Source organism: Chrysemys picta, chromosome 11 (assembly GCF_011386835.1).
Source record: "Chrysemys picta bellii isolate R12L10 chromosome 11, ASM1138683v2, whole genome shotgun sequence".
Classification (NCBI taxonomy): Eukaryota; Metazoa; Chordata; order Testudines; family Emydidae; genus Chrysemys; species Chrysemys picta.
The window spans coordinates 4,717,767-4,736,348 of record NC_088801.1 but is presented as its reverse complement, the minus strand read 5'-3'; the positions used below and the strand labels follow the sequence as shown (position 1 = coordinate 4,736,348).

Genomic DNA, 18,582 nt, shown 5'->3' with positions numbered 1-18,582 from the left:
GCACCCAGGACAGGACAAGCTGAGCTGCCCTCAGACGGTGATGGCTCGGGAGCCCGGAACAGCGGTGACCGGGGGTGGACAGAACACGTTGTGCCTCGGCCCCCTGCGAGACCCCTAGCCCCCCCCGGAGACTCTACCGAGCCCCTGGACATCGTCCAGACTCCTACCCTGCGGGCAGCTGCTCAGGGCCCAGGTCGCCCCTGGCTGCTGCCTCCAGGTGCAGGCATGGCGGGCTGAGAGGGCGGGTGGCACTGCCGGTGCCGCTACTAGGGGGGTCTCGCTGCCTCCTGGCCCTTGGGGCGGCCAGGGAGCTGGGCAGCAAGAGGCATGTGACCAGAACTAGCCCAAGTCCTGTGATGCACCGAGGGAAACCGGGTCACATGACAGGGGAGACTGGTGTCGCCATGACACCTCCTGGCCACATGACAGGTTCTCCCCTTCATCCTAACACTCCCAGATCATGTGATGGTCTCTCCCTCCTCCCATCGCCATGACAGTGCGCAGAAAGGGGTGGTGATGGGGTACCAACTAGGGATGTAAAATATGAAACAGTTAAACTGTTGCCTGCCCAGAACTGGGCCCCGAGATGGCAAACAGGGGTTCGTCGCCCGGTGTGCTTGGCACCAATAAAGACACCGAGGGGAGAAAGCAAGCCAAGTTTATTTCAGAGCTCTGAAATGGCACTAGGAGACCAGCGTGTCTCAAATCAAGTGCCACAAATACAAACTAATTTTCTCTTTTATATTTTAAGCAGTTTCTGTGCAAGCCTTTGTTCTGTTACTCCCTCTTACTTCTCTTACTCTTCTTTTCTCTAGTAGTTACAATTAGAAAAGTTCCCATTCGTCTGATTATCTTTTGGGCTTGCAAGGCCTGTTTACAGCAGCTGCCTATTAGAAAAGCTGACCCTTACATTTCTGCTTCAGCATGTAAGCCGTTAGCACAGAAGTAGGTGAAAGTTCTCAAGATGGAGTTTTGTGGTTCAGGTAGGCCCAGAGCAGAAGAGCTTCGTCGGCACTTTTGGCCTTCCACTCTCCCGAGTTACCTGGTAGCTATGCCTAGTGGCAACAACATAAGTACCAGTGCATCTGAGAGTGTTGCGCTAGACAGACTCCACCCCATTCTTCTGTAAGCCGTTGTGGTCTCAAACAGGACGTACACCCTCAAACACACCCAGTGACAGCCTCCTGGGTGCCGGAAGGTGCAGGGTAGCCCTGGTTTCCGCCGCTGTTTGGGGAACAACCATGCCCCTACCTGTCATCATTGTCATTGGAACTCAGACACCTCCGTTACCCGGAGAGGAACTGCAGCTGTCTCTGATCACACCAGCAGGCAAGAATATCACACGGTTCCTCATAAACTGGGAACTGCTGAACTGGACTTTAGCTGGACATGACCTGACTCAGCAAGGTCCCCCAGACTGGGTAGTTCCATTAAAGGGGCACACATTTTGACAGGCTCATGCTCCCTTGATTGGAACTAGCCATAAGGGTTGGGATGAATGGGTAACCTGGGAATAAGTCTCCATGTTCCTTAGATGTTATCCAGGAAGAGGGGTCTGTTATTGTCTATGTTGGTAAAGCATGTGTGTGTGTAAGGACAAATTGTAATATTGTATTAATTAATGGACATTGGGTCCAACCCATGGTGCCTTATGTTAATCGCTGTTTCTATAATGTAACCACCATTGTTAGTTGTGATATTAAGTTTTCTGTGCCTATATGAACTGTACAACATTTAAATGCCTATCCTGAGCTCTACAAGGAGGTTTCCCCCATTTCACTGGAAATGGGTCTCATTGCCATTAAGATAAAACACAGGCCATCACTCTTGGTGGGGGACTTTGCTTGGGTGGAGCCCCAGTGCAACAGGTCTTTTGAATATTATGCTTCATCCCATTGTGGTGATCATTGGTTTCCAAATTATACTAGCAATTGGTCTGCTTCTGCTGGTTTATTGGATACAACCACTGATGTGGCGGCTGCAATGGATGGAAGATCAGACCCGGTACCACGGAGGAAGGATGTGATGGGGATACTCGCTCAGCGCAAGCACCTCATCAACGGGGGGACTTGATACCAGACACCTCTGTGTTCCTGGGGAACCAGCGTGCAGTATCCAGCCTGACTCATGAAAGACACCCCCCCCCCAGCCTCTGCTTAAACCAAAACCCATCAGAGGAAGAAAACTTGCAGAGAGCAGTGAAGGGCATTGGGAGACACACCTATACCCTCCCTGACAAGGGTGACAAGATTAAGACATCTCCATTAGCATACAGAATGGAGAGCAGAGACAACTCCCCTAGCCTCATCTGCATGAAAGATGGGACAGGAAGACATGTCAATTTACATCCAGAATGGAGAACAGAGAACCACACTGAACTCTGGGACCAGAACAAGCAGGGAAGCACTGCATCCTGGGAATCTCTGCTCCAGATGCTAATGAACCTATGTCTGCACACACACCCAGCTCAGCAGTGATCAGACCAATTCTAGTAATGAATCCTTAATTGATATCCAAATACTGAAGCAGCCTAGTTGTATTGTGAGCTCCCTGGAAGAAAACACCACCCATAGTCAAGAGTAATCAGCTCCTATTGTCTAGTCTAAAGAAAACCCTTGAGTCATCAGCTTACCTATAAACAAATCTAGTGTTCTCCCTTGAACCATTGTATTTTCTCTACAAAAATCCCTACTCACCCTCTAGTCAGGGTTCTGATGCTTAGATCCAAACTATGCATCAGTTCCACTGGAACTCCATCATCTCCTCACTGATCGTGCTGGGGACTCTGCCTGCCTCTTGCCCTCAGGACCCTCAGCTACCACCATCATCTGGGAACCCCGACCAGTTCAAGCTTCAGGGAGCGGTGAGACCCCTTCTCTCTCTCTCTCTCTCTCTCTGTTTTCCTGTCTACCTTAGGTATTAGCCTTTAATCATGTATGTTATGTTGGTTTAGCTCTCCTTGTGTAGTTATCACTATTATTCAATAAATAACTTCTATGGTTAAGTTGGTTGCTTCTCTCTCTCTCGCTGAACTTTACTCGTTTGTGTTTTTAGCTTCCTCCATTCACGCTACAGCAACGCTTCTTTTACCTACGCTAAAGATCCCTGCAGCGCCCAAAATACTGTAGGGTTTGCTCATCGAGTCGGTTATTGCCAGTACAATTGTGTTGGGGGAGTGGGGATAGGGACGTGCTGAATTTGGGACGCAGAAGGGTAACAGCTTGAAAGTGCTGCTTGACCCAGTCCATGGAGCCCAGGGGCATATAAGGGGGGACAGCTTGAAAGTGCTGCTTCCTCCAGCCCAGTGAGTCCAGAGACATATAAGGGGTCAGCTTGACAGTGCTGATTGACCCGGTCCGCTCAGACTTGCTCTGTTAATGTACGTGTGGGGGTGGGGGTGGGGGTGTTCATCCGGTTCTGGGGTGGGAGTAACCCAGCCCTAGGGACCCTAGGTCCTGCAGGATAGCTCCATTGGGAGGGGACTTGCAGAAGGGAGAAGTAGAGCTCCATATGTAAACACAAGTGACACAAGCAGTACATTGACAGGATTACAGAACCCCCTTCCCCAGAGGAGTAACCCGAATAAATGAGCATACCGCAAAGTAATGGGCACATCTGGTAACAATTGGCACCAACGGCCAAGGGACAGGGTGGATTTTCCATTTCTTGATGTTGTCCAATCAGGCCTGGGTGCCTTCTGGAAGACATGCTTTAGCCAAACACAAGTTATTGGACTCAGGACAAGAGTAACTGCAATTCTCTGGGCAGTGATTCCCAACTAGGGATCTGCAGCCCCCTGGGTAGCCGTGAGCAGGTTTCAAGGGGATCTGCCCCAGGCGGTGGGAATCGAGGGAGGGAGCGCTACCTCCGCCCTTTTACTCACCTCAGCGGGCCACCCAGCCTGTGGGTCAGCACCAGCAACGCGTTTCACACCAAGTAAGTAAAACAAAAATAATATTCCGGTTTTTTATTTTTGTACCTCTGTGGCACAGGTGGGCCGAGGAGTTTTTATAGCATGTTGTGGGGGCCTCAGAAAGAAAAAAGTTGTGAACTCATGATATAGAGGAGGTCAGACTAGGTCAGGGGTTCTCAAACTGGGGGGCGGGACCCCTCAGGAGGTCGCGAGGTTATTACATGGGGGGGTCGCGAGCTGTCAGCCTCCATCCCAAACCCTGCTTCGCCTCCAGCATTTAGAATGGTGTTAAATATATATAAAAAGTGTTTTTAATTTATAAGGGGGGTCACACTCAGAGACTTGCTATCTGAAAGGGGTCACCGGTACAAAAGTTTGAGAACCACTGGACTGGGTAATCTAATGGTCCACTCTGACTTTAAAGGCTATGGAAGTATGAAACTCTGAACCTTTCTGTTCTAATAGGACTCAAGAGACAGCACGCGTGCCCCCCACTTTGCCCCTGCCTTGGAGGGGCTGATCTCGCTGCAGCTGGGAGCTACAAAATTAACTTTCAACTTTCACTTGACTTTAAGTTCCTTCCCCTGCTTGGCTGGGCACAGGAGGGAGAACTGATTCTTGTCCCTTCACTTTCAGTCTTGTTCAGAATCGAAAGTTGGCCTTTGTCTTTGGCCCACTTCCAGCTGGGAGGCTCCTGCTGGCACCTAGGGGGTGGCTGGTTCAGGAGAAAAGAGAAGCTCTGTAAGGTGTATAACGCAGGGTGGTGTAGGTGGCCTGGCTTCTTATCAGCTGTAGAATTGTATTGCCCTCTGGTGTTAGCATGTCCCATTTAGGCACTGAAACAAAGAGCCAGATTTTCATGTGCTCAGTGCTTGGCTCTTCTGAAAATCTGACCCCAGTCGTGTCTGCTGAGCCCTAGAAAATCTGGTCCTAGGAATCCCTGTCTAACTTTAAAAAAGACACGTCCTCGCCTCACTTGACTGTTAACGAGAAACACTGGGGGCCATTCTCCGTCACTTTACACCTTGTGTAAATCATTCAGACTCACGCACAGTGGGCAAACGATGCAAGCTCACTTAGCCCTGGTGTAAGTGACCACGCCTGGTGCAGGGAAATCTAGACTCAGACCCATTCTCTTCTTGAATTTTTACACAAATAATAGTATTTTGCCCACCTAGAACACCTTCCTTCTCAGGTCCTCACAGCACTTTTGAGAGTATTGAAGGAATCCTCTCGACACCCTCTTCCCTCCGTTTCATCCCCCTCAGTCTCTGCTCTCGCCCCGTGCCTTTATTCTCCCCTTCCCCTGACCCCTCCCCCCTCTTGCTCCCATTCGTGTCCCCTCCCTTCCCCCCGGCCTCCGCCCCCCCGCACCAGCCCGGACCCCACCCCCTTGGTTCCGACCTGGCGGGGCTGCGAGCCGAGCCACTGGCGCCCGGTTCAGTTCGGTTCGGGCGGTGCCGGTTCCGGTCCCGGCCCTGGAGCAAGGGGACGGGGCAGGGATGCTGCTCTCCAAGATCAACTCGCTGGCCCACCTGTGCTCCGGGTCTGGCGGGGAGCTGCACCTGGCCAAGCTACAGCCAGGTGAGGCCCGGTTCGGTTCGGATCGACAGCAGGGGGTGGCTCCAGAGTAGGGTGCCCCAGAGCGGTCCGGGTTCGGTTTGGGAGGAGTCCTGTCCTGCTGGGCATTGGGGAGGTTCGGTTCGAGAGGAGTAGGTTCAGAGAGGAGTCTGGTTCGGTTCGGGGGAGGGATGTGGGTCTGGTCCGGTTTGGGGGGTCTGATCCAGTTTGGTCTGGGGAGGGATGTGAGGCTGGTTCAGTTCGGGGAGGGAGGTCGTTCTGAGGAGGGATGTGGGGTTGCTGTGGTTTGGAGGGTTGGCCGGGTCTTTTGAGGACACAGCTGGTTCTGATCCTGGTGTCTTGTGCCTCTCTGCCTGCAGGGAAGGACAAGGAGCCCCTGGAGAAGCTGTACCAGGTGGGCCCACTGCTGGGCTTTGGTTCTGTCTACTCGGGCACCCGCCTGTCGGACGGCGCCCCGGTGAGTAGAGTCTGGACAGTGACCCCCACCCCCGCCCCTGCAGCCGGCTCCCCATGCACGCTGCTCTATTGATCTCCACCTTTGCGTCCCTTACCCAGTTACATCTCCTTTGCTTTGCCCTGGCAAAACCACCATCTTGCATCCCTTCCATTGGTCCTTGTTTGCCTCCCCTCTTTCTGGGGTTGCCTGACCTGATTCTGATTGTCTGGTTCTGTTTGTGTTCTAGGTAGCCATCAAGCACGTGGCCCGGGACCGGATTTCTGACTGGGGAGAGCTGGTAAGTGTCTAGGGCAGGTATTTGTTTACTCTTACATGGCAACCATGCAATGATTTAGTTAGGCTGGATGCCAAAGATATGCAGCATGGTCTACTTGAATGCATCCTCTCAGCAGCATCTGCTACAGGGCTCTTACGATACCCTGATCATAACTGACAGCTGTCCCAAGCACCTAAATCCCTTTTGAAAATGAGAGCTAGGCTCCTAAATCAGTTAGGTGTTTCAACACTGAGCACCGCAATGCCTAAATATCTTTCAAAATCTGGCCTTATGTCAGGCTTTTCATCCCTCGAGCTTCCAGTGCCTTACATATATACTATACAACAATATCTTTCTCTCCATTTTACGGATGAGAAAACTGAGGTAGGGGGAGATGACATGACTCGCTCAAGGTCATTTGGTGACTCGGTAGCAGAACTGTGGATAGACCCAGTTCTGCTGACTCCCATGCCCTGTGGCTTCCTGATGCAAAATAAAAGCCAGGGATAAAACCTAAAACACAAACATAAATCATGGGCTTTTGGGGTATTTATTCAGGACTCGAACTCAGAGCCTGGAAAATGCAGCATCAGCAAGAGAATCACTGAATTACACAACAGAGGAAGGAGATTACTCAGGTAATGGTCTCTCATCTCCATCAGTAGGAAACACGTGAAAATGGGGCCCAACGTACTGCTCCAATACCTCCCCTCACACCTTTCCTAGCAGTTGGAGCCCAACCTAAACCTGGGCGGTTCTGACAAGTTCCTAGAGCTCCGCCTCATCCCAAGTGACAGCCTTTCTTGCCCTTTTCTTTCAATAATCATCAGGGCATATGTGACAATGAAAGAGAGCCAGAAACAATCCATGGGGATCCTGATGGCCAGCCTGCCCCAATCGCTCTCTACACCCCCTTCTCCTGACAGCCCCCCCCCAGAACCCCTGACCAATCTAACCCCCCCTGTTCCCTGTCCCCTGCCTGCCCCAACCGCTCTCTACACCCCCTTCTCTTGACAGCCCCCCCCAGGACCTTCGACCAATCTAACCCCCCCGTTCCCTGTGCCTTGCCTGCCCCAACCGCTCTCTACACCCCCTTCTCCTCACAGCCCCCCCGAACCCCTGACCAATCTAACCCCCCCGTTCCCTGTCCCTTGCCTGCCCCAACCGCTCTCTACACCCCCTTCTCCTGACAGCCCCCCCAGAACCCCCGACCAATCTACCCCCCCGTTCCCTGTCCCTTGCCTGCCCCAACCGCTCTTTACACCCCCTTCTCCTGACAGCCCCCCCAGAACCCCGACCAATCTAACCCCCACATTCCGTCCCCTGCCTGCCCCAACCGCTCTCTACACCCCCTTCTCTTGACAGCCCCCCCCAGGACCTTCGACCAATCTAACCCCCCCGTTCCCTGTGCCTTGCCTGCCCCAATCGCTCTCTACACCCCCTTCTCCTGACAGCCCCCCCCCAGAACCCCTGACCAATCTAACCCCCCCTGTTCCCTGTCCCCTGCCTGCCCCAACCGCTCTCTACACCCCCTTCTCTTGACAGCCCCCCCCAGGACCTTCGACCAATCTAACCCCCCCGTTCCCTGTGCCTTGCCTGCCCCAACCGCTCTCTACACCCCCTTCTCCTGACAGCCCCCCCGAACCCCTGACCAATCTAACCCCCCCGTTCCCTGTCCCTTGCCTGCCCCAACCGCTCTCTACACCCCCTTCTCCTGACAGCCCCCCCAGAACCCCCGACCAATCTACCCCCCCGTTCCCTGTCCCTTGCCTGCCCCAACCGCTCTTTACACCCCCTTCTCCTGACAGCCCCCCCAGAACCCCGACCAATCTAACCCCCACATTCCGTCCCCTGCCTGCCCCAACCGCTCTCTACACCCCCTTCTCCTGACAGCCCCCCCGAACCCCTGACCAATCTAACCCCCCCGTTCCCTGTCCCTTGCCTGCCCCAACCGCTCTCTACACCCCTTTCTCCTGACAGCCCCCCCGAACCCCTGACCAATCTAACCCCCCCGTTCCCTGTCCCTTGCCTGCCCCAACCGCTCTCTACACCCCCTTCTCCTGACAGCCCCCCCAGAACCCCCGACCAATCTACCCCCCCGTTCCCTGTCCCTTGCCTGCCCCAACCGCTCTTTACACCCCCTTCTCCTGACAGCCCCCCCAGAACCCCGACCAATCTAACCCCCACATTCCGTCCCCTGCCTGCCCCAACCGCTCTCTACACCCGCTTCTCCTGACAGCCCCCCCAGAACCTCCGACCAATCTAACCCCCCCGTTCCCTGTCCCTTGCCTGCCCCAACCGCTCTCTACACCCCCTTCTCCTGACAGCCCCCCCAGAACCTCCGACCAATCTAACCCCCCCTGTTCCCTGTGCCTTGCCTGCCCCAACCGCTCTCTACACCCCCTTCTCCCGACAGCCCCCCCAGAACCCCAACCAATCTCACCCCCACATTCCCTGTCCCCTGCCTGCCCCAACTGCTCTCTACACCCCCTTCTCCTGACAGCCCCCCCCGAACCCCCGACCAATCTAACCCCCCCGTTCCCTGTCCCTTGCCTGCCCCAACCGCTCTCTACACCCCCTTCTCCTGACAGCCCCCCCAGAACCCCCGACCAATCTAACCCCCCCTGTTCCCTGTCCCTTGCCTGCCCCAACCGCTCTCTACACCCCCTTCTCCCGACAGCCCCCCCCGGAACCCCCGACCAATCTACCCCCCACCCCCCGTTCCCTGTCCCTTGCCTGCCCCAATCGCTCTCTACACCCCCTTCTCCCAACAGCCCCCCCAGAACCTCCGACCAATCTAACCCCCCCGTTCTCTGTCCCTTGCCTGCCCCAACTGCTCTCTACACCCCCTTGTCCTGACAGCCCCCCCAGAACCTCCGACCAATCTAACCCCCCCGTTCCCTGCCCCTTGCCTGCCCCAACCGCTCTACACCCCCTTCTCCTGACAGCCCCCCCAGAACCTCCGACCAATCTAACCCCCCCGTTCTCTGTCCCTTGCCTGCCCCAACTACTCTCTACACCTCCTTGTCCTGACAGCCCCCCCAGAACCCCCGACCAATCTAACCCCCCCGTTCCCTGCCCCTTGCCTGCCCCAACCGCTCTACACCCCCTTGTCCTGACAGCCCCCCCAGAACCTCCGACCAATCTAACCCCCCCATTCCCTGCCCCTTGCCTGCCCCAACCGCTCTCTACACCCCCTTCTCCTGACAGCCCCCCCCAGAACCTCCGACCAATCTAACCCCCCCTGTTCCCTGTGCCTTGCCTGCCCCAACCGCTCTCTACACCCCCTTCTCCTGACAGCCCCCCCAGAACCCCCGACCAATCTAACCCCCCCGTTCCCTGTCCCTTGTTTGCCCCAACCGCTCTCTACACCCCCTTCTCTTGACCGCCCCCCCAGAACCCCCGACCAATCTAACCCCCCCGTTCCCTGTCCATTGCCTGCCCCAACCGCTCTCTACACCCCCTTCTCCTGACAGCCCCCCGAGAACTCCCGAACAATCTAACCCCCCCGTTCCCTGTCCCTTGCCTGCCCCAACCGCTCTCTACACCCCCTTCTCCTGACAGCCCCCCCTGGAACCTCCGACCAATCTAACCCCCCCGTTCCCTGTCCCTTGCCTGCCCCAACCGCTCTCTACACCCCCTTCTCCTGACAGCCCCCCGAGAACTCCCGAACAATCTAACCCCCCCGTTCCCTGTGCCCTGCCTGCCCCAACCGCTCTCTACACCCCCTTCTCCTGACAGCCCCACCCGAACCCCCGACCAATCTACCCGCCCGTTCCCTGTCCCTTGCCTGCCCCAACCGCTCTCTACACCCCCTTCTCCTGACAACCCCCCCAGAACCCCCGACCAATCTAACCCCCCATTCCCTGTCCCTTGCCTGCCCCAATCGCTCTCTACACCCCTTCTCCTGACAGCCCCCCCAGAACCCCCGACCAATCTAACCCCCCGTTCTCTGTCCCTTGCCTGCCCCAACCGCTCTCTACACCCCCTTCTCCTGACAGCCCCCCCAGAACCCCCGACCAATCTAACCCCCCGTTCCCTGTCCCTTGCCTGCCCCAACCGCTCTACACCCCCTTCTCCTGATAGCCCCCCCAGAACTCCCGACCAATCTAACCCCCCGTTCCCTGTGCCTTGCCCCCCCACCCCCCAGGCCGAGGGAGAGCTGCGAGCTCCACGTGCAGCCAAACACTGGCGCTGCTCTGCGGGGGAGGAGGGAGCGGGGGAGGGGGAGGGACTCTGGCTGCTCGAGGCCCCAGTGGCTGCGAGCGGCTTTCAATCAGGCACAGCCGTCCAATCAGCCGCACCGCACTCTGCATGAGGGGAAGGGGGAAATTCTGGACATTTCTACCTTATTAGAAATCCCCCCTCCCCCCCCCACCGAACGGCCATTTAATGCTAAGAAAGACGGACATGTGCGGGGAAACCCGGGCGGATGGTAACCCTACTATCATAGGAGAGATGAGCTCCTTGAAGCACCAACACCACTCCGGCACTGATCCAACATAAGACGACCTGATAACGCTTTGTTGCAGCCCAGTCAAGGGCTTCCTGAGGCATTCATGGACAACATAAGTGTTGCCAGCCCAAAGGGCTCGAGGGGACAACAGTGGTTCGTCGCCCGGTGTGCTTGGCACCAATAAAGACACCGAGGGGAGAAAGCAAGCCAAGTTTATTTCAGAGCTCTGAAATGGCACTAGGAGACCAGCACGTCTCAAATCAAGTGCCACAAATACAAACTAATTTTCTCTTTTATATTTTAAGCAGTTTCTGTGCAAGCCTTTGTTCTGTTACTCTCTCTTACTTCTCTTACTCTTCTTTTCTCTAGCAGTTACAATTAGAAAAGTTCCCATTTGTCTGCTTATCTTTTGGCCTTGCAAGGCCTGTTTACAGCAGCTGCCTGTTAGAAAAGCTGACCCTTACATTTCTGCTTCAGCATGTAAGCCGTTAGCACAGAAGTACGTGAGAGTTCTCAAGATGGAGTTTTGTGGTTCAAGTAGGCCCAGAGCAGAAGAGCTTCGTCGGCACTTTTGGCCTTCCACTCTCCCGAGTTACCTGGTAGCTATGCCTAGTGACACCAACAAAACTGTTAACTGATATTTTAATAGTTTCAATGGGTACCTTTTAAAATATTTACATCCCTAATACACACAGACTGTGATTAAGTCATCCCTTAGGCTTCTCTTTGTTAAGCTATCAGGTTGAGCCTATCATGATAGAGCATGTCTTCTAATCTTTTAATCATTCTCATGGCTCTTCTCTGACCCCTCGCCAATGTATCAACACCCTTCTTGAACTGTGGAAACCAGAACTGGACACAGTATTCCTGCAATGGTTGCTCTACTGCCAAATACTGAGGTAACATAATCCTGACTCCAACTTGAAGATTCCCCTCTTTATGCATCCAAGGATTACATTAGTCCTTTTGCCAACAGCTTTGCACTGGGAACTCTTGCTCATTTGATTATCCACCCGGATGCCCAAGTCCTTTTCAGAGTCACTCCTTCTAGGATAGAGTCCCCCAGCCTGTACATATGGCCTGTGTTTTGGTTTTTTTTGGGGGGGGAGGTTGGTGAGGGGGGAGAAGAGGGAGGCCAGCAGGGGTGAAAACTCATTGTTTGCTTGCACCCAGTTTACGAGATGATCCAGATCACGATCATTACTTAATTAAAACAAATGGGATTATCCTATTATGAGTATTGACAGAACTCAACAGCGCTGGTATTGGATTGTTTTTCTTTTATCACTGATTTTTATGTTGGAGAGAAATTCCATGTTAATTTCCCAATGATTTGTGGCATGCTTTCTGAGCCCTGGGCACTCATTTTTGATCAGAGCGAGGGACACAGGGGTCTTATGCCTGTTTGCCTTTATACAGATTTGATGATCAATGGGATGCAAAGAATGTTTAAAAAAAAATCTGGTTTTAAGGAAGAGGGAGGGGTAACATAAGAGTTGTTATAAATTATCATTGACTTTTTGTCTCTTAAAACTGCGTTTGCTGTTCCCTTTTTATTGTTCTAGTATTTACTGTGTTCTTTGATTTTCTTAAAAATAAAACCAGCTAACCACTCTATCCATTTTCTTTTTATGGGTTCTTTGGATATGAAGTCAGAAATCTGCATTCTTTGGCTAAATCTCCAATCCAATAAAATCCATGGTGATATAGATCAATTTTACTGCTTGGATATTTGCTGTATCCCTGCATGAATACATTTCTACAATATTTTCCAAATGATGGATCGTTCCAACTCAAGCTGCAAATAAATTCCATTTTGTGAGTTTGAAGGCTTTAGATAACCCTGTTATTGCTGGACAGATTTACAGAATTAAGCTGTGTAAGACTAAAAAGAATGACTGAATGCTTTGTGTGGGACTCAAACTCTGTGAGGGAAGGGAAATCTGAAAGCGTGTCATAGGTATCTTTGCAACAATTGAACCCTGTGATTGTCAGCAGGGTACCATGGAAGCAGAACTTCACTTCTGTGGTACTAGTTGCATATCCTGATTTCCCCTCCTCCCCCCCCCCCATACCTTTTGTTAGGCTAAGAAAGATAAATATTTAAACATCTTTTCATCCAATATACCTGCTGTAAATGTTATATCCTGTACTGTTAACTCCACCTAGATTTAGATCATAGATGTATAATTAGGCTAAATTTATTTATGATGTAACATCATTGATGGAATGAACCCATCTCCTGTTGAATGGTCTTATTTGAACTCTACTGTTCACTTTTTCCTTTTGTTCCTTCTTAATAGCCTGTCATCCATCCTCTTGTCTGCCATGCATATAACCAATCTCCTGTATAAATAGGATCTGATGGATCAGAGCAGCCAGTTGAGCCATCAGACTTGCTGGCTGCACAGGTTAACACATACCGAGGGGGGAAATCCATACACCATACAGCTAATCCCGCACTTGTGTGGAAGGAGGCCACATCCCAACTCCCTGCACCAGCTCTGAGCCCCCTCCCGCACCCAGAACCCTTCATTTCTGGCCCCACCCCAGATCCTGCACCCCTCCTACGCCCCAACCCCCTGCACCAGCCTGGAGCCCCCTCCTGCACCCGGAACCCCTCATTTCTGGCCCCACCCCAGATCCTGCACCCCTTCCATGCCCCAACTCCCTGCAACAGCCTGGAGCCCCCTCCCGCACCCAGAACCCCTCATTTCTGGCCCTACCCCAGAGCCTGCACCCCTCCCACACCCCAACCCCCTGCACCAGCCTGGAGCCCCCTCCCGCACCCAGAACCCCTCATTTCTGGCCCTACCCCAGAGCCTGCACCCCTCCCACGCCCCAACCCCCTGCACCAGCCTGGAGCCCCCTCCCGCACCCAGAACCCCTCATTTCTGGCCCTACCCCAGAGCCTGCACCCCTCCCACACCCCAACCCCCTGCACCAGCCTGGAGCCCCCTCCCGCACCCAGAACCCCTCATTTCTGGCCCCACCCCAGATCCTGCACCCCTCCCACGCCCCAACCCCCTGCCCCTCCCACACCCAGAACCCCTCATTTCTGACCCCACCGTCCCTCACCCACTCCCAGGCATTCGGGCTAAACCCTTTACACGCAACACCTACAGCCCTATCTCTGCAGCAGAGTGCAGCAAAGGCGACGATAGAGTCCCACACCCCCCCGAGCCCAGACAGTCCCACTCCGAGTCCCGTCCTCTCTGTGGTCCGATCCCTCCTTCCTTCCGGCCAGGGCCAGGCTATCGCGCATGCGCAGGAAGTACCTCCTTCTTTGCGTCCAGGCCCGGCAGGAAGATGGTGAGTGTGGCTGAGGGGCCGCCGGCTTCTCGCTCATGGCTCAATCCGCCGCCATCCGCCCTACCGGCCGCCTCATCCGCGCAGGCAGAGGCCGGAGCTAGTGCCGCGGGGCCGGCGCTCCCCGGGGCGCCGGGTATTGGGGGGGCAGCTGGGGCCTGCTGACTGTGGGCGGGAGCGGGCGGTGGGGCAGAGTGGGGGGCGGGGGGAGACCCGGGCCTGGTGCGGGAAGCAGGTCCTGGGCCGAGCGGGTCTGGGAGGTAAGAGCTGGGGGGAGGGGGAGGGGGAGCGGGTGGTGCTTTCCTTTTCCTGCAGGCCCGAGGGGGGGCGTTCCCTGCAGCCCCCCCCCCCTCCCCGCCCCATTGCTGGGCGGCACCCCTCTGCCGGAGTCGGGGTGCCAGTCCGTGGGATCTGTGGGGTTTAGGGTCTGGAAGAGGGACAGAAACGGGTAGCCCTAGGAGAAGCTAACACATTCCTCTCTCCGTATTCTGATTTCTACCCATGTTTTGTGGGCCTCTCAGAGGAAAATAGGGTCAGTCTCCAGGAGAGATTTGAAGGACAAAACCTGGGCCCTGGTGTACTAAAGTTTGGGAGGACATGTTGAGCCCAGGGCAGTAAAAATGACTTAAAGACTGTTGCAGAAGGAAATAACGTGGGAATCAAAGCTAGCACGATTGCATTGATGAGGAACAGGTGTAGAGGGAGAAGAGACCTCAAGCGTAGGCAAGGGCTTGAAGTTTAAACGTGAGATGATGGGTAATGGCAAGGCTAGTCAACCCCCACTTGCTATGTGAATATGAGCACGTCATTTAATCTTGGTCTAGTTTTCTCCCTATTTCTGATTTAGGGATAAAAATACTTACTTTTGCAAGACTTAATTTGATTGTCAGTGTGATCCTGAGAATATCTGGTGAAAGGCTCTGTAGATATGCAATGATGCAATCCTCATTTAGGCCCCAATCCTGTCTATGACTGCATTTAAGTACACTGATGTGCCTGCATGCAGTCATTGCATGTTTGTGATCCTAAAAACACTGCATACCAGAGCAGTACTCATGGAGCTGTGGCTATGGAATAATTCATATAGGCTTGAATTTCCAGTGCAGTACAACTTTATTTTGGACAGCATTTTGGTGGAAACTGTACTTTAAAAAATACTGTTACATAATTGATGAAAATAGATTCAAGCAGTGTGCAGATAACTTTGCTTTAATTCTTTGGCTGCTGCTAAGTAAACTGCTAACCAGTCTCTGGTTTTAATTAAGCTAATGTGTGTGGTGATTTATATCCTGGCAGGCTAAGCGCACCAAGAAAGTTGGGATTGTGGGAAAATATGGTACCCGTTATGGTGCTTCCCTCAGGAAAATGGTAAAGAAAATTGAAATTAGCCAGCATGCCAAGTATACCTGCTCCTTCTGTGGCAAGGTAAGAGCCCTTTTTGATTCACCCCAGCAAGTTCTCAAAGTCTTACAGTGAATAGAAATGGGACTGCTTCTTCAGATTTCTCTACTTCTTAGTATATAACAGGTTAATTACGGTCTGCCTAAGGGGGGTTAGATTGGTCGGGGGTTCTGGGGGGGCTGTCAGGAGAAGGGGGTGTAGAGAGCGGTTGGGGCAGGCAAGGGACAGGGAACGGGGGGTTAGATTGGTTGGGGGTTCGGGGGGGGCTGGGTTGATACTGGAGCATTTTCCTACAGTATGGATTTAGGTACTTAGGCTAGTATATCAGTTTAAGCTAAAATGGTTTTACAACCATATGAGCAGAACACAATATTAAAACGGCTTGCTAAAACAACTTGTAGAGTAAATGACTAGCTATAGATAGGAACTAAAGCCAATTCAGTTCCTCTGTTTTATTCTTCTGTGGGGTGGAGGGAGAGAACAGCTGAAGGGTTTTTTTACATAGTATTTACAACAGTGATAACTGTCTATCTGCCCGAGTTAATGCCATTACCGAAGTTCTTTGGCCTTTGTCGAGACCTGTAGAAAGTCTGATGTCTTCATATTTCTTCTGGCCCTGGTTGCAAACGTTGCTGTTGTGAAACCTTGACATTTAAATCCTATTTCCATTGTGTTGTTTTTGGAGTAAGGCTGAAAGGTCGCGTGCCTTTACTGAGCAAAGATGTCTAGATTTCTTGGTTTCTTCAACTGAAAGTATATAAATACTTTGTGTTACAGACCAAAATGAAGAGGAAAGCTGTAGGTATCTGGCATTGTGGATCCTGTATGAAGACAGTAGCTGGTGGTGCCTGGACCTATAAGTAAGGAAATAAATAATAATTGGCTCTGTTGTCTGGTAGTTGAAGCAAAGTTCAACATTTTTGTTGCTTTTCTGATGACAGCCATTTATTTAAGCAGGTCTCTTCCTTGAGCTAGCTGCAGTGGAACCCCGGCTTTTTCCCTGCATGGTTAAAGTTAATTGAGAGTTTGAAAAGTTCATATTATTCTGTTCATCGTGTAATTAGCTTGCTTTTGTGACTATTGAATCTTGTCTGTTGTGCTGCTCTTTCCCTACTTTTGTTAAGTCCCCCTGGAGTTCCTCACAGTCTCCTCTGGTCTTAACAAAACAAAGTTCTTTGAGTCATAGTTAATTGAAATTCCAGGGCTTCCAATATTTTTTAAATAAGTTTAAACTTAAAAGAAATCCAAATATCTGAAAGTATGGAAATATATACAGTAGTTTTTAAGGTCCCCTAGCAATCATAATTCTGCCCCAGTCTTAATACCAGCCTTGAACTTTTTCCCTTTCATCTGGAGGTCCTAAGAATTTCAGCTTGGCTGTCTCTGGCATAGTGTTCATATCACTACCATCCTTCCTTCCCTTAATTATCTGCAGCCATGGGAGTAATAGTTTTAAATATTGAGAATGTTGCAGTATGTGTGTACATACACCTCTACCCCGATATAACGCTGTCCTTGGGAGCCAAAATTTTTTACCGTGTTATAGGTGAAATCTATACCGCGTTATATTGAACTTGCTTTGATCTGCCGGAATGCGTAGCCCCGCCCCCCTGGAGCACTGCTTTACCGCGTTATATCCAAATTCATGTTATATCGGGTCGCGTTATATTGGGGTAGAGGTCTATATGTATGTTTGACACCAGTTATAAATAGGATCTAAATGTTCACCAACAGTGCCTTTTATTCACTGATTGTTTGCCACCATTTATACAACTGTCTCAATGATGTAGCATGATTGCCTTCCTTACGGTATTTGTTCAATCAGGATTTTTAAATTGGGAACCTTCTAGGGGCTATGCATACTGCCTGCATTCTGAGTTCCCCAACAACTGTATGATCAAGACTTTGTCTACATACGGGTTTTGTACCAGTATTTAACTATTTTAGTAGAAAAATCACACCATTAATCAAAATAGTAAATTGTCACAACCCATGCAGTGAAGGTGCCTTACCCATATGGCTTATACTTCTTCCCTACAAAGAGAGCTGTACAAGTGGTACAACGTTTTTTGTAGACATGACCTTAGTACTGAGGTCCTCAAACTGGGGTGTGCCCCCTAGTGGGGTGCAGAGGACTGTTTGAGAGGGCGTGGTTGGGGCCTGGGCCAGCCCCATGGGGGGGTGGGGAGGGAGCACCACCTGGCTCCGCTCCTGGCCCTGGCTGCCAACCCGACCCCTGCTGTTGCTCCAGCCTTGGCACCCTTACCTTTGACATCATCCCCCTCTCCCACAGCCGCAGCCTTGGCTTGGGGGAGGGGGAGGAGGGTGGACAGAGGTAAGGGAGGGATGCAAGGTAAAAAGTTTGAGGACCGACCACTGCCTTAGAATAAAATAGTAGGTTTCTCTTTTTTTTCCCCTTTTTGGCATCACTGCAGGGCAGAGTTCAGATTGATGGGTGTTTTAACTGTACACTTCATAACTGAACAGGTTTGGGTTTTTTAAATTTAACCTCAAACTCATCAAATTCAGAATTATTAGTGCTTTGGGGGAGCTAGGACCACAGGTGCTAAAATGCAATAATCCTTTAATTACTGTATGATGTCACTACAGCACAGTTCAGGTTGAGATACAAGACATATAACTGCATACACCTGCTCGGACTCAGATCTGTGTTCCCAGGGTCATGAGATATTGAAGTGGATTTGCACTAAGTTATAACTGCTTCACTTCAGCTGATAAATTGAGTGCAATTGATGAGCGTTGCTGGTTGCTTCAGTGTAGGAGTGACACTGTGGTTTTTCTTCCAGCACCACCTCTGCAGTGACGGTCAAATCTGCCATCAGAAGACTGAAGGAATTGAAAGACCAGTAGAAGCTTCTACCTGTTCCCATGATTCATATCTTCCTTCTCCAGAGTCTGAAAATCTCTACCATTCTTTTGTCAATAAAAAGGGTGTAGTGGAACAGAACCCTTTTTTTCCTCGTCTGTACAAAATTATATCTGGTCTGCCACGCTATGGTTGTGAATCTGCTTAGCTGTCGATTCTATTATTATGGTGGCACTGATAGCAAATGCTGGATCTATTTGTTATGGTCATGGACAGGTCATTCTTAATGACACTGTAACATCAGAAGTAGCTCAATCAATCAGTACCGTTCCACTGCAGTTAATTTGTGTGCTGCAGTTCTATTAGTTGAACGAATCAGTGG

The 18,582-nt window shown here is 51.8% G+C and overlaps 1 protein-coding gene and 1 long non-coding RNA gene across 2 annotated transcripts; both read left to right on the top strand.

Moving 5' to 3' along the window:
• The first annotated feature begins 4,165 nt into the window (after positions 1–4,165).
• Positions 4,166–12,743, top strand: LOC122172449 (uncharacterized). The gene is made up of 3 exons (XR_010591504.1): positions 4,166–5,951; positions 6,178–6,228; positions 12,316–12,743. It is a non-coding gene; the product is annotated as an uncharacterized LOC122172449 (long non-coding RNA).
• A 1,100-nt stretch (positions 12,744–13,843) lies between these two features.
• Positions 13,844–18,341, top strand: RPL37A (ribosomal protein L37a). Its single transcript, XM_005279735.4, has 4 exons — positions 13,844–13,975; positions 15,269–15,397; positions 16,151–16,233; positions 18,181–18,341. Exons 1-4 carry the CDS (start codon positions 13,973–13,975, stop codon positions 18,242–18,244), a joined length of 279 nt encoding a protein of 92 aa, XP_005279792.1. The 5' UTR covers positions 13,844–13,972; the 3' UTR covers positions 18,245–18,341.
• Positions 18,342–18,582: the final 241 nt, after the last annotated feature.

What these genes read in the sequence shown, in the direction of transcription:
- RPL37A (XM_005279735.4), top strand. An exon ending in CCTGCTCCTTCTGTGGCAAG is followed by an intron (nt 15,398 to 16,150) that starts GTAAGAGCCCTT and finishes TTTGTGTTACAG; the next exon opens with ACCAAAATGAAGAGGAAAGC. An exon ending in GGTGGTGCCTGGACCTATAA is followed by an intron (nt 16,234 to 18,180) that starts GTAAGGAAATAA and finishes TTTTTCTTCCAG; the next exon opens with CACCACCTCTGCAGTGACGG.